This window comes from Falco cherrug, chromosome W (assembly GCF_023634085.1).
Source record: "Falco cherrug isolate bFalChe1 chromosome W, bFalChe1.pri, whole genome shotgun sequence".
NCBI lineage: Eukaryota > Metazoa > Chordata > Aves > Falconiformes > Falconidae > Falco > Falco cherrug.
This window is the reverse complement of record NC_073719.1, coordinates 2,595,127-2,618,052: the sequence shown is the minus strand read 5'-3', so window position 1 is coordinate 2,618,052 and position 22,926 is coordinate 2,595,127. Positions and strand designations below refer to the sequence as shown.

General features: G+C 40.5%; 1 protein-coding gene across 1 annotated transcript in view; it reads right to left on the bottom strand.

Moving 5' to 3' along the window:
- LOC129734611 (ras-related protein Rab-3C-like) overlaps positions 1 to 22,926 on the bottom strand; it is a 156,207-nt gene that overhangs the window by 54,918 nt on the left and 78,363 nt on the right. Inside the window, exon 6 of the mRNA XM_055698243.1 lies at positions 17,639 to 17,672. Coding sequence (XP_055554218.1) covers positions 17,639 to 17,672 — 34 coding nt within the window. The remainder of the gene's footprint in view (positions 1 to 17,638; positions 17,673 to 22,926) is intronic.

The following is a 22,926-nucleotide window of genomic DNA, read 5'->3' as shown; positions in this document are numbered from 1 at the left end:
CAACTGCCACAAAACAAATCTGGAGGAAAAAAAGCCCAAACAAACAAAAGAAAAAAGAAAAAAAGAAAAATAAACAGAACGTAACAATTTAAGAGGTTAACACACCTCTTATTTCTTCCCTTGTGTTTAGTTTGGCTATATCAAGCCAGTGACCACTACTTAAGATGCAGTGACTCTACTCGTTTCTGAAGCTTCAATTTGCTATGCAGAATCTCAGCATTCATTATTTTCTTAAAAAGGTAAAACTTCAACCAACAGTTGTTAAAACTCCTGACAATAGAAGCCAAAAGCAATGCTACTGCTTGCATATGCAGGAAACCAGAAGCTCGAGTGCTACTAATGACGTACGGAATTAGACTCTATAACTCGAAAGTTATAAAGTAGGTATGTTTATTGCACGCAGATGCACGGGGGATCGCTCCTCCACAAGCATGCATGCCCGAAGTGAGGAACCATCTCACATTTATACAATAAAACAAATGAATATTCAATTAACGCCTATACATATTCGTTACCTAAACCCACTTACTCTCGCTTCATATGTTAATTAGCTTATCAGTCCTTTGCCTGGAATGTGGTGGTCTTGCAGGTTTGTAGGCGATTCATGTCCTTGTGACCATCTGATCTTCTCCAGCAAGAAGACTTAGCACTCCCTCCCTCTAGATAACATTGGAATGTCTCTCATCCTTTTCTCATCCTTTTTTAAATAGCCCCTTTGTTAGAGGAAGAAGGGTAGGCGTCTCCTCAAAGCTGTGTGCCTATGTGACCATACACCACACCCATGACCAGTCACCATACCCACATTCCTTGAGCAGACATACAATCACGATCGATGTCCATTGTCCCTATTTCACACTATTTCTCCATATCACAGTGATACTCTATTAACAGAAAAGGAGAAGAAATTTCAACCAGGTGTTTCAGTCTCATCAGGGCTTATGTTCAAAGACACAATGATTACCTCTCAGATAGTCCATAAAAAGGAATGTATGCAATCCAAGGCCAACTTGTCCTGAAGCACAGATGTGGGAGGCTTGGGGGTGTAAGCAGAATGGACTGCAATGCAAATGAACAGCTCTCTTTTCTTGAGGGCCACAGAGCCCCTGGGGAACGTGCAGAGAGCTTCCAGTGATATGGAGAAATAGTGTGAAATGGGGATAATGGACATCGATTGTGATTGTATGTGTCTGCTTATGGAATGTGGGTATGGTGACTAGTCATGGGTGTGGTGTCTGGTCACATAGGCACACAGCCTTGAGGAGACAACTACATTTTTGAGGAGACGCCTGCCCCTCTTCCTCTAACAAAGGGGCTATTTAAAAGAGAATGAGAAAAAGATGAGAGACATTCAAATGGTATCTAGAGGGAAGGAGTGCTAAGTCTCCTTGCTGGAGAAGATTGGATGGTCACAAGGACATGAATCACCTGAAGAAGATCGGATGGTCACAAGAACATGAATCACCTACAAACCTGCAAGACCACCACATTCCAGGAAAGGGACTGATAAGCTAATTAACATACGAAGCGGGGTTTAGGTAACGAATATGTATAGGCGTTAATTGAATATTCATTTGTTCATTGTATAAATGTGAGATGGATCGTCACTTCGGGCATGCACGCTTGTGGAGGAGCGATCCCCCGTGCATCTGCGCGCAATAAACATACCTACTTTACAACTTTCGAGTTATAGAGTCTAATTCCGCACGTCAGTTTGGCGAGCCAGGCAGGAGGATTTCTACTCGGCTGAGGGACCAGCTGCGGAGCGGACGCTCCTAGGCGCGCCCCGGGAGATTTCCTCGGAGGAGCCTCCTCTTCTCAGCTGTTCACCCGGGAGCAGAAGAGAAACCCCTGGGTCCACGGATAAAACGGTATGTTTAGTAACAGGGGCGGCTGGTGAGACGCACGGAGACGTCTGGCGCGCAGCGTAGTCCCCAGGTGGAAAGGTACCTTGGGAGGGGGTTTGCTGACCAAGGGGCGGCCGCTAGCGATCTTGAGGGCAGATCGAGCAAATCCGAGGTTACTGCCATTCCTAAAAGCCCGGAGGCCTCGTGACGGAAAGCGGGGGGCGGGACGGAATAAGGCGGAATCTCACAGGAACAAGAGGGACCTCACAGCAAAAGTAAAAGGGAAACTTTTGCGTAGGAAAAAGAGGAAGCTAAAAACTTCCTTTAGGTTGTCTTAAGAATTGGGGAATTCCTGGAATGTAACAACTGAAATAGCGCTCTGTGTCTTGTTTGTTCTATGTGTTGTCTTGTTACATGTTCAAAACTCGGAGTTATGAAATGTATGTTGAAAAATATTAATATTCTGGTAATTCGTGGCAAATAGCGGAAAACTTAACACTCTGCTTAAGACCAGGAAAACTGGTTTTTGTTTGTTGATTGTTTTTTGGCAATTGTTCATTGAAATGCATACTTTGTGAACTGTTAGTGTTCCTAAAAGTTTGTACATAAGTGCACGGTACCGTATAACATACTGCTTGTGTGATTGCGGGCTGCCCGGAGAGTGTGAATGGTGTGATTGAGATGCGCATTTTGATTTTCCGTGTATAGCTTAATTATTTTGACTGAGTGTGAGTGCAAGAGTGCTTGAGACAGGCGTTTGAGTGCAAAATGAGTAAGAAACTCTATCCGCGTTTCCGACCTTGGGTGTCTAAGGCGGCCAGAGAAAAACAAAGTAATTAAAATTGCAAAATGGGAAATGGAAGGAGTAAGCCCTGTGAAAAATCACCCTTGGGTTGTATATTAAAACATTGGAGCGATATCGTAGGACATGGTGGTACCGAAAATAGAAGGAAATTGGTTAAATATTGTAATCAGTGGTTGCCTTTGTATAAATTGGAGAGTGATGCGAAATGGCCTCAGGAAGGAGGAATGTTAGATTATAACACTCTCCTGCAATTAATGTTTCTGAGAAGAGAAGGAAAATGGGACGAAGTATCATATGCAAACATGTTCTTCGTCCTCCAGGACAAACCTGAGTGGCAAAAGGACTATGGATTAGTACCCCCTCGGGATCCTATGGTACTAGCACTAGAAAGAGTGCGGGATTAACATCACCTGATCTTTGATGATGGCTCTAGAAAAGGATAGGAAAAAAAACCTGAGACCTAAACTAGAAAGATGTTCTTGTTGAAATTTTTGTGTTAAAAAGTTCAGGTTGCGGTTCCTTCTGTGGAGCAACCAGAATGAAACACGTTGTAAGATAAAAACTTGTACTGATGTATGTAAAACCTGAGATGGGGGTGGGTGGAGAAGTGTTGAAGTATTGGGGTGAGTTTGTACAAACCCCCGTACCCCCTCGAAGGTGCGACTGAATCATGCTGGGATGCATGGCAGGGTGTTTTCTGTTTGCCTGCAAAGGATGATATGTAAGAACACAGACTTAAAGCAACAAGGAGCAGATTTGAATTCAGGGTAAGAAAGAGTTAAACCAGAAGTGCTGCTGCAGAGGCAGGCTTGTGTAACCTGCAGAGCAGGAAGAGCATCTCTTGCCCCGAACCCTTCTGCTGGTAAGGAGGAGGGGATTGCTATTGCTGACAATTGAGCAGAAGGACCTGACAATGTCACCCCAATTGCTGCAGCATTTGCAGTACAACAGGACCGGTAACGGCCCCTTTAGGGCAGGCAATGGGTATGAGGTGGAATTTTAGTGAATACAAAACCAACTTATTTGTTAAACTTCAGTAAAAAATAAATAAATAAATAAATGTTACAGTTGTGGGAGCTGCTGGCCACCAGGAAAGCATCCTGAAACCTTTAAAGTACAAACAAAAAAAACCAAATAAGAATGCCAAATTCACCAAAATCTTTGTTGGGATGAGATTTATTAGAACATCTAGACTTTAAAGAAGGAGAAATGAAACTAAAAGTTAAAAATGATCAAGTAATTGAAATATTGAGATTATCTTTAATTCAGCAGAAAAGAGGAAAAGAGGACCTCCCTGAAGTAAGAGAAATTTTTAACCAGGTGTATCTGAAAATAAATTCCAGGAAAGGTGAAAAATGCTTTACCTGTTACAGTAAAATGATAAGGGGGAGGCTTGCCCAGTTCAGATAAAAACAGTATCCCTTGGTCAGCAAGGCTGTGGGGATATTGGCAGAAAAACTGAAATAAAATACACTCTGTAGTAGTTCTACTAATGTAAATCTGTGTGTTTTGCCATGACAGTGACTTGTTATGGGATGTGCAGATGAAACTGCATTGACAATGAAGTACAAGGAATAAGGTTGGTCAGGTGCCTCCTACCATAGTCAAGGGCAAGACTGGGTTGGCCTCTGTGTTTGCCACCAAGAAGAATCTTGAGCTCCGCTGTTGGCTGCAACCCAGCAGGCGTTGAGCGGTGGGAACAAATGCCATGCCAGACCTTGATGTGAGGCATGGCCCACTCTGAGGCACTGATTTGGAAATTGGAAACCGCCTGGCCGACCATGAGGCCAGACGAGTAACAGAGGAGGTAGGAAAAGAGGAATTATCCTTAATACCAGATGATAAAATCCAAACTGTAAGTACAGATCGAGAGCCAAACTATTCTAAAGAAAACTTAAAGGTAATTCAGGACATGAATTATAAAATAAAATTAAGTAAGTGGACTTATTTAAGGGATGGTTGTATAGTGGTACCATCCAATTTAATATGGACCACAGCCCTATTATTAATAAGACGCATTGGGGAGCTGATACTTTATATAAAAGTCTAAATCAGAAATTGAAAGGGTGAAACTTGTATACTGTAATAAAACAGGTGACTCGGAAATGTGAAATGTGTTTACGCAATAATCCCAATACAGCAAATAAAATAAAACTAGGGAACATTTGCAGAGGGAATGTTCTAGGGCAACATTGGCAGATCGATTTCTCAGAACTTCCTAGAAAAGGGGGGTATCGATATTGGTACTAATGGATACCTTTTCAGGTTGGCCAGAAGCCTTCCCATGCAGAACTGCTTAAGCCCGCGAAGTGACCAAAATACTACTCCAAGAGATAATACCTAGGTTTGGAGTCCCAGCGGTAATGTCCTCGGATAGAGGACCACATTTTGTGTCCAGAATAGTGCAACAGATCAGCCACCATCTAGGAATAGATTGGCAATTACATACCTCATACCGACCACAATCGAGTGGCCAGGTGGAAAAGATGAATCATCTAATCAAACAACAGATTGTCAAGTTAGGCCAAGAAACAAATCTAACTTGGCCCCAGTCTTTGCCATTAGCTCTTACACGAATTCGAACTAGACCGAGAGCAAAAGAGGGGCTTAGCCCATTCGAAATTTTATATGGACGACCCTATGGGGTACAAAAGGGGATGTCTTCACAGATTGGTGAAGAAACAATGACTTCCTATATGGTGGCACTAAACAAACAATTAATAAGAATTGAGAAGCATGTGATGGGAACACGAAGTAGGGGTCTGGATGGACCTGTTCACGATATACAACCAGGAGACTATGTATACGTTAAGTGTTTTGCAGATAAAACCCTGGAACCACAGTGGACCGGACCTTTTCAAGTCCTACTCACCACCTACACTGCAATCAAGGTTGAGGGACAGAATTCTTGGATTCACCATACCCGGATTAAGAAAGCCCCTGCAACTTCTTGGAAAGTAACCCCAGACAAAAAAGAACTGAAACTCAAATTTACTCGGACAAATGGGAACAATGTGGGTGGCAAGTAAGTGAACCTGAGCGGTTGCGGATCCACCATATGGGAAGGGCACTACAACAAACAATATAGAACAAGAGTCGGGGACTGAGCCAGTGGCCAGGCTCGCCCAACTTGTTATTAGTAAGCCCCAACTCAAACAAAGATATTTTTGATCAAAACAGATTTTAACGTTTAGATTCTTAAAATGATCAATAGTGGGTTTAAACCATTTGTGTTTTTTGTACCCTCTCTCTTGCCTACAACCAAGAGCCTGATAATTGGCCTTGGAATCATGCCCAGAAAAACCACACTGGAATAATGGGAAAGGTGGACTCAAAGACGAAACTAGCTATGGTGGTTTTTTTCTGAAAATGAGGTGTACCAAAGGAATCAATGGGATCGGGAGGATGTACACAAAGTCGACCGATTATGGGGAAAATTAGGAGATAAGATAAAAGTAGGATGTCAAACATATAATGAAAAGGATAACACCAAGATTTCAGGAGACACCCAGATTAATGTCAGAAAGGTAGATAAGGAATTTACCCTTCTAAATACAACCATGTGCTTTAATTCACGGGAATGTTGGCACAACTTTACCTTAACCGAGCCCATCTTTATAATATGCCTAGGAAAGGAATCCCCAAGAACAGCTCTGACTTATAAGATCAAAATAACAATCATGCTAACCACTGTTCCTACCACCACCACAGTTACAACAACCCCATTAACGCTCGATCTTAAATTAACTAAACCAGATCCAAAGATTTATACAATTGGACCATATGTAATCAGAAATACAGGTCAGCAACAAATGTTGTTTAACCCAAAATGGTCTCTTAAAAGAATAGAGTTAAAAATACAAGTCAATGTTTCTGATGTTAATCCATCCTGTTCCCCCTTCTTACGAACCTCTTATGAGGGATGGACAACTTGGTTAAGAAAAAGGGGAAATATTTATCGAAACAGAATAGTGAGAGATGTAACTGGAATGTTGGGAACAGGACTCTGAGTATTAAATTCCATAGACTCAGAGGTGATAATGAATAAACTAGCCGCCACCACGGCCGATCTATCAAAACTACAACAACCACTAAAATCTTCATTATTGGCATTAGGGGCACATCAATGGTTGATATCGAAGGTACTCCCCAGGTGGGAACAAATAAACATGGAAGATCATCAACTCATCACTAAGGCATTAGGTGGTTTACAGGATGACGTCGCCCTGGCTCTAAGTTGCATCCAAGCCCAAATGTGGATGCAATCAATAGCTGCATCCATAATAAGAGAAGGAGAGGAAGGCATATTTCCTACAGAAATTCGAAAGATGGTTTGGGACAGTGCTACGGAGGTAGAAAGAAAACTCCAGTCATGGTGGAATATGGTGAACTTTACCTATGACCCCAACACACACACCATCACAGCTTTTGTGTTGACCATACATAATGCAGTAATAATTACCATACACCCCATTGTAGCCCTTGGAATTAACCATAATGGGGTGCTCCTATACCCTTTTGAACATAGAACATGGGCCAGAAAGATAGGCGACAAGTGGCAGACTGTAGATTTAGAATCTTGTATTATGCGAGAACAGCAGGGCTTCCTCTGTGAAAGCAATACTATAATGGCTCAGGATACTTGTTTAGATACAGATCAGAAAATATGTCATTTCGAGGCCCGACCAAATGCAAACTTGAAAACAGTAATTATATATGCAGGGAAGGGATGTGCGTGTTTGAGAACTAAGTGTAACACAATAACCATAGATGGGGAGGTAAAAGAGACTGCACAGTATTCAAATTATTGTATTTGTAATTTTACTACTATCACAGGATGCGATTTTAGTTACTCAGCTCCAGTAGTGTCTCATCAATTCTTAAAATCCAGTTTTACCCTATCACAGATAATAATTCCTACCCCCATAGGACTAAATATAAGCAGTATAAAAGAACTATTAAAACATGCAGATTTACAACGTATACTGGAAGAAACCAAAGAAAAGGGACATCAAACTCTTCTTATGATCCATCATGATGTAGAGGGGATCAAGAAAGTTTTAAAAAAGGTAGAACAGGATGGAAACCATAATTGGTGGGATACTCTCTTTGGCTGGTCACCCTCTGCAACAGGAATTCTTAACACTATGGTACACCCCATTGTGATCTTATTGATCAGTTTAGGAATTTCCTTAATACTAACCATTATGTTATATTTGTGGGTTTGGAGAATGTTTAAAAGAGTAACACTTATGTATGATGCTTTATATCATTCGGGAAGGCTGCTTAAGTAAAAGAATTTACTTAATTTAATAGAAAAGGGGGGATTGATATGGAGAAATAATGTGAAATGGGGATAATGGACATGGATTGTGATTGTATGTGTCTGCTTAAGGAATGTGGGTATGGTGACTAGTCATGGGTGCGGTGACAACCACAGTTTTGAGGAGACGCCTGCCCCTCTTCCTCTAACAAAGGGGAGACGGGGAGACGCCTGCCCCTCTTCCTCTAACAAAGGGGAGACGCCTGCCCTTCTTCCTCTAACAAAGGGGCTATTTAAAAGAGAATAAGAAAAGATGAGAGACATTCAAATGCTATCTAGAGGGAGGGAGTGCTAAGTCTCCTTGCTGGAAAAGATTGGGTGGTCACAATCACCTGAAGAAGATCGGGTGGTCACAAGGACATGAATCACCTGAAGAAGATCCGGATGGTCACAAGAACATGAATCACCTACAAACCTGCAAGACCACCACATTCCAGGAAACGGACTGATAAGCTAATTAACATACGAAGCAGGGTTTAGGTAACAAATATGTATAGGCGTTAGTTGAATATTCATTTGTTCATTGTATAAATGTGAGATGGTTCGTCACTTCGGGTATGCACGCTTGTGGAGGAGCGATCCCCCGTGCATCTGCGCGCAATAAACATACCTACTTTACAACTTTCGAGTTATAGAGTCTAATTCCGCACGTCATATGTTCAGAAAAAGCTTTTAAATAAGTACTAAACACACTCAAATGTAAGCACATGTATTCAAAGAGAAGGCAAACTGTCTTTTTTTGCAAACCTAAGAACTAACCCAACTGCCACAAAACAAATCTGGAGGAAAAAAAGCCCAAACAAACAAAAGAAAAAAGAAAAAAAGAAAAATAAACAGAACGTAACAATTTAAGAGGTTAACACACCTCTTATTTCTTCCCTTGTGTTTAGTTTGGCTATATCAAGCCAGTGACCACTACTTAAGATGCAGTGACTCTACTCGTTTCTGAAGCTTCAATTTGCTATGCAGAATCTCAGCATTCATTATTTTCTTAAAAAGGTAAAACTTCAACCAACAGTTGTTAAAACTCCTGACAATAGAAGCCAAAAGCAATGCTACTGCTTGCATATGCAGGAAACCAGAAGCTCGAGTGCTACTAATGACGTACGGAATTAGACTCTATAACTCGAAAGTTATAAAGTAGGTATGTTTATTGCACGCAGATGCACGGGGGATCGCTCCTCCACAAGCATGCATGCCCGAAGTGAGGAACCATCTCACATTTATACAATAAAACAAATGAATATTCAATTAACGCCTATACATATTCGTTACCTAAACCCACTTACTCTCGCTTCATATGTTAATTAGCTTATCAGTCCTTTGCCTGGAATGTGGTGGTCTTGCAGGTTTGTAGGCGATTCATGTCCTTGTGACCATCTGATCTTCTCCAGCAAGAAGACTTAGCACTCCCTCCCTCTAGATAACATTGGAATGTCTCTCATCCTTTTCTCATCCTTTTTTAAATAGCCCCTTTGTTAGAGGAAGAAGGGCAGGCATCTCCTCAAAGCTGTGTGCCTATGTGACCATACACCACACCCATGACCAGTCACCATACCCACATTCCTTGAGCAGACATACAATCACGATCGATGTCCATTGTCCCTATTTCACACTATTTCTCCATATCACAGTGATACTCTATTAACAGAAAAGGAGAAGAAATTTCAACCAGGTGTTTCAGTCTCATCAGGGCTTATGTTCAAAGACACAATGATTACCTCTCAGATAGTCCATAAAAAGGAATGTATGCAATCCAAGGCCAACTTGTCCTGAAGCACAGATGTGGGAGGCTTGGGGGTGTAAGCAGAATGGACTGCAATGCAAATGAACAGCTCTCTTTTCTTGAGGGCCACAGAGCCCCTGGGGAACGTGCAGAGAGCTTCCAGTGATATGGAGAAATAGTGTGAAATGGGGATAATGGACATCGATTGTGATTGTATGTGTCTGCTTATGGAATGTGGGTATGGTGACTAGTCATGGGTGTGGTGTCTGGTCACATAGGCACACAGCCTTGAGGAGACAACTACATTTTTGAGGAGACGCCTGCCCCTCTTCCTCTAACAAAGGGGCTATTTAAAAGAGAATGAGAAAAAGATGAGAGACATTCAAATGGTATCTAGAGGGAAGGAGTGCTAAGTCTCCTTGCTGGAGAAGATTGGATGGTCACAAGGACATGAATCACCTGAAGAAGATCGGATGGTCACAAGAACATGAATCACCTACAAACCTGCAAGACCACCACATTCCAGGAAAGGGACTGATAAGCTAATTAACATACGAAGCGGGGTTTAGGTAACGAATATGTATAGGCGTTAATTGAATATTCATTTGTTCATTGTATAAATGTGAGATGGATCGTCACTTCGGGCATGCACGCTTGTGGAGGAGCGATCCCCCGTGCATCTGCGCGCAATAAACATACCTACTTTACAACTTTCGAGTTATAGAGTCTAATTCCGCACGTCAGTTTGGCGAGCCAGGCAGGAGGATTTCTACTCGGCTGAGGGACCAGCTGCGGAGCGGACGCTCCTAGGCGCGCCCCGGGAGATTTCCTCGGAGGAGCCTCCTCTTCTCAGCTGTTCACCCGGGAGCAGAAGAGAAACCCCTGGGTCCACGGATAAAACGGTATGTTTAGTAACAGGGGCGGCTGGTGAGACGCACGGAGACGTCTGGCGCGCAGCGTAGTCCCCAGGTGGAAAGGTACCTTGGGAGGGGGTTTGCTGACCAAGGGGCGGCCGCTAGCGATCTTGAGGGCAGATCGAGCAAATCCGAGGTTACTGCCATTCCTAAAAGCCCGGAGGCCTCGTGACGGAAAGCGGGGGGCGGGACGGAATAAGGCGGAATCTCACAGGAACAAGAGGGACCTCACAGCAAAAGTAAAAGGGAAACTTTTGCGTAGGAAAAAGAGGAAGCTAAAAACTTCCTTTAGGTTGTCTTAAGAATTGGGGAATTCCTGGAATGTAACAACTGAAATAGCGCTCTGTGTCTTGTTTGTTCTATGTGTTGTCTTGTTACATGTTCAAAACTCGGAGTTATGAAATGTATGTTGAAAAATATTAATATTCTGGTAATTCGTGGCAAATAGCGGAAAACTTAACACTCTGCTTAAGACCAGGAAAACTGGTTTTTGTTTGTTGATTGTTTTTTGGCAATTGTTCATTGAAATGCATACTTTGTGAGCTGTTAGTGTTCCTAAAAGTTTGTACATAAGTGCACGGTACCGTATAACATACTGCTTGTGTGATTGCGGGCTGCCCGGAGAGTGTGAATGGTGTGATTGAGATGCGCATTTTGATTTTCCGTGTATAGCTTAATTATTTTGACTGAGTGTGAGTGCAAGAGTGCTTGAGACAGGCGTTTGAGTGCAAAATGAGTAAGAAACTCTATCCGCGTTTCCGACCTTGGGTGTCTAAGGCGGCCAGAGAAAAACAAAGTAATTAAAATTGCAAAATGGGAAATGGAAGGAGTAAGCCCTGTGAAAAATCACCCTTGGGTTGTATATTAAAACATTGGAGCGATATCGTAGGACATGGTGGTACCGAAAATAGAAGGAAATTGGTTAAATATTGTAATCAGTGGTTGCCTTTGTATAAATTGGAGAGTGATGCGAAATGGCCTCAGGAAGGAGGAATGTTAGATTATAACACTCTCCTGCAATTAATGTTTCTGAGAAGAGAAGGAAAATGGGACGAAGTATCATATGCAAACATGTTCTTCGTCCTCCAGGACAAACCTGAGTGGCAAAAGGACTATGGATTAGTACCCCCTCGGGATCCTATGGTACTAGCACTAGAAAGAGTGCGGGATTAACATCACCTGATCTTTGATGATGGCTCTAGAAAAGGATAGGAAAAAAAACCTGAGACCTAAACTAGAAAGATGTTCTTGTTGAAATTTTTGTGTTAAAAAGTTCAGGTTGCGGTTCCTTCTGTGGAGCAACCAGAATGAAACACGTTGTAAGATAAAAACTTGTACTGATGTATGTAAAACCTGAGATGGGGGTGGGTGGAGAAGTGTTGAAGTATTGGGGTGAGTTTGTACAAACCCCCGTACCCCCTCGAAGGTGCGACTGAATCATGCTGGGATGCATGGCAGGGTGTTTTCTGTTTGCCTGCAAAGGATGATATGTAAGAACACAGACTTAAAGCAACAAGGAGCAGATTTGAATTCAGGGTAAGAAAGAGTTAAACCAGAAGTGCTGCTGCAGAGGCAGGCTTGTGTAACCTGCAGAGCAGGAAGAGCATCTCCTGCTCCCTTCTGCTGGGGAGGAGGAGGGGGTTGCTGTTGCTGACAATTGAGCAGAAGAACCTGACAATGTCACCCCAATTGCTGCAGCATTTGCAGTACAACAGGACCGGTAACGGCCCCTTTAGGGCAGGCAATGGGTATGAGGTGGAATTTTAGTGAATACAAAACCAACTTATTTGTTAAACTTCAGTAAAAAATAAATAAATAAATAAATGTTACAGTTGTGGGAGCTGCTGGCCACCAGGAAAGCATCCTGAAACCTTTAAAGTACAAACAAAAAAAACCAAATAAGAATGCCAAATTCACCAAAATCTTTGTTGGGATGAGATTTATTAGAACATCTAGACTTTAAAGAAGGAGAAATGAAACTAAAAGTTAAAAATGATCAAGTAATTGAAATATTGAGATTATCTTTAATTCAGCAGAAAAGAGGAAAAGAGGACCTCCCTGAAGTAAGAGAAATTTTTAACCAGGTGTATCTGAAAATAAATTCCAGGAAAGGTGAAAAATGCTTTACCTGTTACAGTAAAATGATAAGGGGGAGGCTTGCCCAGTTCAGATAAAAACAGTATCCCTTGGTCAGCAAGGCTGTGGGGATATTGGCAGAAAAACTGAAATAAAATACACTCTGTAGTAGTTCTACTAATGTAAATCTGTGTGTTTTGCCATGGCAGTGACTTGTTATGGGATGTGCAGATGAAACTGCATTGACAAGGAAGTACAAGGAATAAGGTTGGTCAGGTGCCTCCTACCATAGTCAAGGGCAAGACTGGGTTGGCCTCTGTGTTTGCCACCAAGAAGAATCTTGAGCTCCGCTGTTGGCTGCAACCCAGTAGGCGTTGAGCGGTGGGAACAAATGCCATGCCAGACCTTGATGTGAGGAATGGCCCCCTCTGTTATAAGAGGGTCACCCAGGAAGGAAGAACATAAGATGACACACTGGGGCACTGATTTGGAAATTGGAAACCGCCTGGCGAACCATGAGGCCAGACGAGTAGCAGAGGAGGCAGGAAAGGAGGAATTCTCCTTAATGCCAGACGATAAAATCCAAACTGTAAGTACAGATCAGGAGCCAAACTATTCTAAAGAAGACCTAAAGCTAATTCAGGACATGAATGGTAAAATAAAATTAAACAAGTGGGCTTATTTGGCAGATGGCCATATAGTGGTACCATCCAATTTAATATGGACCACAGCCCTAACAGAACATAATAAGACGCATTGGGGAGCTGATACTTTATATAAAAGTCTAAATCAGAAATTGATAGGGGGAAACTTGTCTACTGTAATAAAACAGGTGACTCAGCAATGTGAAATGTGTTTACGCAATAATCCCAATACAGCAAATAAAATAAAACTAGGGAACATTAGTAGAGGAAATTATCCAGGACAACAGTGGCAAGCTGATTTTCCAAACTCCCAAGAAAAGGGGGTTACCAATATTTATTAGTTATGTCTGATTTGTTTTCAGGTTGGCCAGAAGCCTTCCCGTGCAGAACTGCTAAAGCCCGGGAAGTGACCAAAATACTACTCCAAGAGATAATACCTAGGTTTGGAGTCCCAGCGGTAATGTCCTCGGATAGAGGACCACATTTTGTGTCCAGAATAGTGCAACAGATCAGCCACCATCTAGGAATAGATTGGCAATTACATACCCCATACCAACCACAATCGAGTGGCCAGGTGGAAAAGATGAATCATCTAATCAAACAACAGATTGTCAAGTTAGGTCAAGAAACAAATCTAACTTGGCCCCAGTCTTTGCCATTAGCTCTTACACGAATTCGAACTAGACCAAGAGCAAAAGAGGGGCTTAGCCCATTTGAAGTTTTATATGGATGACCCTATGGGGTACAAAAGGGGACGTCTTCACAGATTGGTGAAGAAACAATGACTTCCTATATGGTGGCACTAAACCAACAATTAATAAGAATTGAGAAGCATGTGATGGGAACACGAAGTAGGGGTCTGGATGGACCTGTTCACGATATACGACCAGGAGACTATGTATACGTTAAGTGTTTTGCAGATAAAACCCTGGAACCACAGTGGACCGGACCTTTTCAAGTCCTACTCACCACCTACACTGCAATCAAGGCTGAGGGACAGAATTCTTGGATTCACCATACCCGGATTAAGAAAGCCCCTGCAACTTCGTGGAAAGTAACCCCAGATAAAAAAGAATTGAAACTCAAATTTACTCGGACAAATGGGAACAATGTGGGTGGCAAGTAAGTGAACCTGAGCGGTTGCGGATGCACCATATGGGAAGGGCACCACAACAAACAATATAGAACAAAAGAGTCTGGGACTGAGCCAGTGGCCAGTCTTGCCCAACTTGTTATCAGTAAGCCCCAACTCAAACAAAGATATTTTTGATCAAAACAGATTTTATATGTATATATGAGGAACGTTTAGATTCTTAAAATGATCAATAGTGGGTTTAAACCATTTGTGGTTTTTTGTACCCTCTCTCTTGCCTACAACCAAGAGCCTGATAACTGGCCTTGGAATCATGCCCAGAAAAAACACACTGGAATAATGGGAAAGGTGGACTCAAAGACAAAACTAGCTATGGTGTTTTTTTCTGAAAATGAGGTGTACCAAAGGAATCAATGGGATCGGGAGGATGTACACAAAGTCGACCGATTATGGGGAAAATTAGGAGATAGGATAAAAGTAGGGTGTCAAACATATAATGAAAAGGATAACACCAAGATTTCGGGAGACACCCTGATTAATGTCAGAAAGGTAGATAAGGAATTTGCCCTTCTAAATACAACCATGTGCTTTAATTCACGGGAATGTTGGCACAATTTTACCTTAACCGAGCCCATCTTTATAATATGCCTAGGAAAGGAATCCCCAAGAACAGCTCTGACTTATAAGATCAAAATAACAATCATGCTAACCACTGTTCCTACCACCACCACAGTTACAACAACCCCATTAACGCTTGATCTTAAATTAACTAAACCAGATCCAAAAATTTATACAATTGGACCATATGTAATCAGAAATACAGGTCAGCAACAAATGTTGTTTAACCCAGAATGGTCTCTTAAAAGAATAGAGTTAAAAATACAAGTCAATGTTTCTGATGTTAAGCCATCCTGTTCCCCCTTCTTACGAACCTCTTATGAGGGATGGACAACTTGGTTAAGAAAAAGGGGAAATATTTATCGAAACAGAATAGTGAGAGATGTAACTGGAATGTTGGGAACAGGACTCGGAGTATTAAATTCCATAGACTCAGAGGTGATAATGAATAAACTAGCCGCCACCACGGCCGATCTATCAAAACTACAACAACCACTAAAATCTTCATTATTGGCATTAGGGGCGCACCAATGGTTGATATCGAAGGTACTCCCCAGGTGGGAACAAATAAACATGGAAGATCATCAACTCATCACTAAGGCATTAGGTGGTTTACAGGATGACGTCGCCCTGGCTCTAAGTTGTATCCAAGCCCAAATGTGGATGCAATCAATAGCTGCATCCATAATAAGAGAAGGAGAGGAAGGCATATTTCCTACGGAAATTCGAAAGATGGTTTGGGACAATGCTACGGAGGTAGAAAGAAAACTCCAGTCATGGTGGAATATGGTGAACTTTACCTACGACCCCAACACACACACCATCACAGCTTTTGTATTAACCATACATAATGCAGTAATAATTACCATACACCCCATTGTAGCCCTTGGAATTAACCATAATGGGGTGCTCCTATATCCTTTTGAACATAGAACATGGGCCAGAAAGACAGGCGACAAGTGGCAAACAGTAGATTTAGAATCTTGTATTATGCGAGAGCAGCAGGGCTTCCTCTGCGAAAGCAATACTATAATGGCTCAGGTTACTTGTTTAGATACAGATCAGAAAATATGTCATTTCGAGGCCCGACCAAATGCAAACTTGAAAACAGTAATTATATATGCAGGGAAGGGATGTGCGTGTTTGAGAACTAAGTGTAACACAATAACCATAGATGGGGAGGTAAAGGAGACTGCACAGTATTCAAATTATTGTATTTGTAATTTTACTACTATCACAGGATGCGATTTTAGTTACTCAGCCCCAGTAGTGTCTCATCCATTCTTAAAATCCAACTTTACCCTATCACAGATAATAATTCCTACCCCCATAGGACTAAATATAAGCAGTATAAAAGAACTATTAAAACATGCAGATTTACAACGTATACTGGAAGAAACCAAAGAAAAGGGACATGAAACTCTTCTTATGATCCATCATGATGTAGAGGGGATCAAGAAAGTTTTAAAAAGGTAGAACAGGATGGAAACCATAATTGGTGGGATACTCTCTTTGGCTGGTCACCTTCTGCAACAGGAATTCTTAACACTATGGTACACCCCATTGTGATCTTATTGATCAGTTTAGGAATTTCCTTAATACTTACCATTATGTTATATTTGTGGGTTTGGAGAATGTTTAAAAGGGTAACACTTATGTATGATGCTTTATATCATTCGGGAAGACTGCTTAAGTAAAAGAATTTACTTAATTTAATAGAAAAGGGGGGATGATATGGAGAAATAGTGTGAAATGGGGATAATGGACATCGATTGTGATTGTATATGTCTGCTTAAGGAATGTGGGTATGGTGACTAGTCATGGGTGCGGTGTCTGGTCACATAGCCACACAGCTCTGAGGAGACAACTACATTTTTGAGGAGATGCCTGCCCCTCTTCCTCTAACAAAGGGGCTATTTAAAAGAGAATGAGAAAAAGATGAGAGACATTCAAATGCTATCTAGAGGGAGGGAGTGCTAAGTCTCCTTGCTGGAGAAGATTGGATGGTCACAAGGACATGAATCACCTGAAGAAGATCGGATGGTCACAAGAACATGAATCACCTACAAACCTGCAAGACCACCACATTCCAGGAAAGGGACTGATAAGCTAATTAACATACGAAGCGGGGTTTAGGTAACGAATATGTATAGGTGTTAATTGAATATTCATTTGTTTTATTGTATAAATGTGAGATGGTTCCTCACTTCGGGCATGCATGCTTGTGGAGGAGCAATCCCCCGTGCATCTGCGCGCAATAAACATACCTACTTTACAACTTTCGAGTTATAGAGTCTAATTCCGCACGTCACCAGAGGAACAAGGCTTGTCCTGTGGACCTATGCTTCCCACGGCAATCCCATGACCTCAAGGTGAGCATTGATAGCTTCAGTCTTCCACACAGAAGTAGATAAGAGAATTTGGACAACAAGGTTTAAATCTATATTATCTTTTCTGATTTGTCTCTGCAGTGCTGAATAGACCAATCATTTAATAAACAAATTTTAACTTCTACCCTCTGGACATCTGGCAGTGGAAGGACTTAGAATGGAAGAGATCATTTGGCTGAGAAAGAAATGATGAGTTATCTGAAACCAGTCCAGTAAAGTGGAGTATGCTAGAACAGATGCTAAGGTTTAACATCTGTGGCAGATAATCTCCGAAGGCTGAAGTGCCATACTGTCCTTAATTTAAAATAGGAAATTAAATCAGATAAAAAAAGAGACCACCAAAAGTGACACAAGCTTCTATTAATTTGTTGTAAACTGCATATTACATATTTATATATAATGCATAAGTGAGTGAGAGAGTCTGAGACAATAAACAAACATCCCTAATTTTACTAAAGCCAAGAACAAATATGCTATTTTTTTGTTAATAAAATATGATTGCTAAATTAGAAAATCTTTCCTCCCTCTCCTCAGTTTTGCCCTGAGTGTTGTTTTAAAATTTTTGCATGATAATAGAAATCCCTCACTGGATTCTAAACAATGGCTGCTTAAAGAGAAATCTGATGAATAACCAGTATTAAGTAAAAAGAAATGTCTAAAGGCAGAAGACACCTACCAATGATATAAAACCTTAATATAACCATAGCTCATTTTGCTGATTCACTTCCCGCTTAGTCACTCAGAGCTAAAATAAATATTAAAAAGCAAGATAAATTAAGAACATGCTCTCAGTCGGTGTGAAAAGAACTTAGATAACTCACCTGAAGAGAAGAGACATATGAGAGGGAGGTAGCTGCTACACTGCACACCAAGGAGTTGGGCCTATAGCATATATAAGCAATATGAACAAAGCCATCTTTGGCTGCTTTCAGAAGAGGGGCAGGGGTGCTGCAGGAAGATACCACAGAATCCTTATATGAAAAGAAGACATTGTGGAGCAGCATGCAAAGCAGGATGAATTAAATATGCTGATTAAATGAACAGCTTGCTTTTTGTACTTCATTGAAGTTCAAAGCTTTCTGACCAACCACTTTAAGCATACCTAGCAATCAAATAAATGATGTTATAAAACCCTCATTCAAAGAAACAGTAGGTAATGCAAAATGGATCTCTTTATATGTCTATGTCCCTCATCTTTGTTTAGGGCTTTAAAAAGAATACATATCACTTTAAATGCAGGTATAAATGCTAAAGGCTGGGGGAAGAGAGAGACCCTCCACTGCAGAAAGAAGCTGAAGACAATGCCCTCTATCCTGACCCCTGGAAGATGGGGCAAACAGGTTTTCCCAAAAGTATACCTCAGGCATGCTGCAAGCTCATTCCTTATGTGCAGATCTTTATCTAAGGTATTAATGATAAAACAGTCATTGTTGCCTGCTCTGTTAAGTGTATGTCTCTAAGCAGCAGGACACCTGGGCTCTAATCCTGATTATAAGAATTTTATTGCTGACTGCAAAGCCACAGCAGGGAGTAAGGTCATCCCAAGGACTCACTGTGAAGAGCAGGAGGTCTAATGCCTTTGATTAGAGGGGACAAAGGAAAAGCAAATACACCAGAACTTGACTTTTAATTCTGAGACTAAGGACAAGAGGAAGAGAAGTATTTTTACTTGCAATCTGATACATTAAATCACTGACAGATACTAATTGTGGCATCCTAGCAGTTTTTGGTTTGGGTTGGTTTGGGGGTTTTTTTAGCAGTCTATTTTGTGCTGTAACACTTCAAAGCTGATGACAATTTTTAGAGAAAGGATATCTAAAATTTGGAGTCACACTGTCTTGAGTTTTGGATTTGGGTGTTGAGTCCTATTAAACTAGGTTGGTTGTTCAAGTGCCTCAATATGGATTTACGAGTCTATTTTTGGACTGTCAGAATAGTCACAGAATGGTTAGAGCTGTGCTCTGCTTGGCCTTTCACAGATACACTGAATGGTTGTAAACACTAAACTGTCCTTTCTGAGCTTGCCCACAAGCCATGAGAACTGCAAGTCTCTTGTTTTCAGTGCTTCCTAAGGGTCTCCAGCATAGTGTGTGATATTTGGATGTCAGACATCCACATATTTGAACTTGTGATCTTGACATGATCTGGCATATTCTTTCAGTATCAAACAAAACAAATGGAATAAAGCTTCTGTTTCTTTCTGTGAAATCCCAGATTACTGCTTCTGGTTGGAATACTTCTGTACAAAACCCCTCATGTTTCCCATATTTCATCACACCACCAAACCTTACCTCTGCATTACTGATAACTCCAGTCTGTGGCCAACGTTTCATTTTTCTAACAGTAACCTCCACACATTCTCCCAAACTGTCCTTTGTAAAAAGCAGCATGATGTTATCCTGTGTAGTGATGTCTCTGTTTAATGAGTAGCCAGCTGGGGTGCTGTGAATGAAGTTATTACACTAATTCTCACTGTTTCACTGGTATCCTGTGTTTCTTTGTGTTACCTTATATCTTTATTCCTTATGCTTCTGCTCATGCTTTATTCATATTTCCTTGGTCATGGTTTTTTAAATATACAGTGATTAAAACAAAGGTATGTCACGTACTCAGACTCGACAGTAACAGAGCATGCTGCAAACACTGAAGAAAAGCCCAAGGACTAAATCAGACAGTAGGCTAGAGCAAAACATTTGGGATTGCAATATAGTATTGGTTTGTAGCTGTCTCATTCTTGGGGCCAGAAAAGAGCCAAGAGAGGAAACCAAACACAGACCTAGATGAAGGATGAAGACATGAGAATTTTATTGACTGATACACATGAAGACCTCTGGCTCCTGTTTGTTTCTATTGTGTTCAGGGAATACTACATGCTCATTTGTAAATGAAAAAGTTTATATTATAACTGAATGATCTAATAAATTTCTCCATCACAGAGAAACAGCTGTGCTAAAGGCTGAATATCAGCTAACTGCATGCACCAAGGAAAAAACAAGAATTATATTAAGAGAGCAATGCATCTATATTTAGTTACTCCTAATTATTGCTATGACAGAATGATGTAGGGTGCTTTACAGGCATTATGAAATACCCCCAACACTTCATAGCATTCTAAGGCTTTGGTAATAAAATAAAAGCAGAATACAAACTCTTAATGTTTATTGTACTTTCAAGGATTTTATGTGCAATTCTACAAGGTCAAAGAGAATAACATTTCTTTTGCAAAGAAATTATTAAGGAAAAATGGTACTCTGCTCAAGTATTCTGAAGAAATATTTTCTATAAAGCTCAAGAACTGTTTTCCTCTTAGTTGTGAGCCAGTTGGTTGACATAGTTTATTTGGACTGTTAAAAAGTTTGAAACTTTTTTAAGAAGCTTGTAAGGAGGAAGATTCGGACACATGAACTCCCACTTGTTTCTTCACTCTTCCTGCTGAAGTTTTAGTGTAACAGACTTAACATGATGTCTCTCAGCTATTAATATCAACAGCAACATACAAGCTTATTTGATGATGAGCTATGACACTCTGTGCAAGCTGGTTGAGATGCAGGTATATGTTTTATTTTACTGATTTATTTTGGAGGAAGAGCAGTCACAGATAGGTGAGGCAGGGAAGTAACATGTCAGGCTATTGCAGTTGTTTCTCTAATAAACACAAGTAGAAAACTAAAGTGTAGAACAAGCACTAAAATATCATCTAGAATAGGAGATGGCAATGAGACACGAGACAAAGAGGGAAAGAAAACCAACATTTAATTTGGTGAGGAAAGAGCAGCGATGCCTCCAATTTTTGTGAAACAGTAAAAATAATAACATTCTGAAAAACAATGTAAAATGATAACACAGAGACATATCAGATAGGAGAGTCAGGATGGAAGATGACTGAAAATTTTCTGCAGAAGTAAAGGAATCTAAATGAGGGAAAAAATTATGGCTGCTAAAATTTATTCTTGATATATTTAAAACATGCACATTAGAAGGGATAATCTGTACTATTCGTATTCTCTAATGAAGTCTAAATTAACTATAGTCACTTAGGAAAAATCTGAAGTGTCATTGCAAGCTCCTTAATGAAAACTGGTATACCATGTGCCACAACAGTTAAATGACCAAGAAAAATATTGGCTGCATGCATAACATGATTGGGTAGAATACTAAAAAACTCATTCTTGCCCAAGGTCATTAGCCAAATTTAGGGTTTTGTAGGCAGGGTTCTTTGGGGTTTTTTGTTTGCTTATTTGTTTTTAAATTTTTGTAGGAGAGTATCACACATATCTTTGATGCAGTTCTCTTACATACAAAAGATGTGCGCAAAGCTGAGGTCCCAATAGAAACTAAATAGGAGAGAGTAATTTTTCTCACAATTTCCAAACCTCATCAAATCAGCCTATTCCCCAAAGAAATTCTTGCACCGAGAACTCCTTGCATCTTCTCAGAGGAGCATTTTTCATGTTATTTTCTTTTTGGATTGTGGCTGTTTCTCTGTCTTCTGCCTTTAAATACATAGAATAGGTTTCACCTTATCTAACCTGAGACATTTACTGTGTAAGTGTCCATGACTGTGGATCAGTCACTGCTGACTCCCTCACTGGAGAGAAAAAGGCACTTTTAGGGCACAAATCACACAACCCATTTTAGATGTATGCCTTAGGATGAGACAAATCATGTGACAAAAATGCCCAGTTCTCTGCACTGGCTGTAAAGTGAGCTTAGAGTAACTAGCACAGGGCAGATGCTGACATCTTGTTAGATGAATGCCAGACTTACAGATCATCAACAGCTCATGATCCCAGCTCAGTCATAACTTTTTTCTTTTCTTTTCTTTTTTATTTTTAATCAAAATACTGTGTTTTTTATATATATATATATATATATATATGTATTAGGTGGAAAAATTCAACTTTTAAACTAGCTTATTCCAAAACGGGAATTTTTACTGGTTCTTCCATTTGTTTTTAATGACATACAGACATCATGTCAATAGTATACTTTCACTTGACCTTCATCATAATAATCAAATAACTCATATAAATTGTTTGAAAAAGCTTGCTTGGAACAAGATGCTGAGTTCTAGTCACTCTGGCACAGAAATGTATAAATAAAACAACTCTGAGATATAAATAAAACATGAGAGAAAGAACACTGTATGATATAGAAATTGGAATTTTTATGTTCTGTGAACGGTCAGTGTCCTATGTACCTAAAACCAATGGTGGCTTCATTTACATTTATTTTTGGTTCAGAAAAGTGAACTTGTTAGTTTCACTGATAGAAACATGTAGCATTCATTCTGAAAAACTCTTCAGTTATTTTTTTAAATTTAAAAAGGAGTACTAAAAATTATTCTGTTGTCTTATAGTGGGGTGAATAACTGAGTACACTACAGCTGCAAGGTACATGGATGGAAGCCTGTCCTGGGGTTTCAGGTGTCATAGCTGCAAGACAGAGCTATGACCAATTTAAGGCACATGATCAGAAGAAGCTGAAAATCTT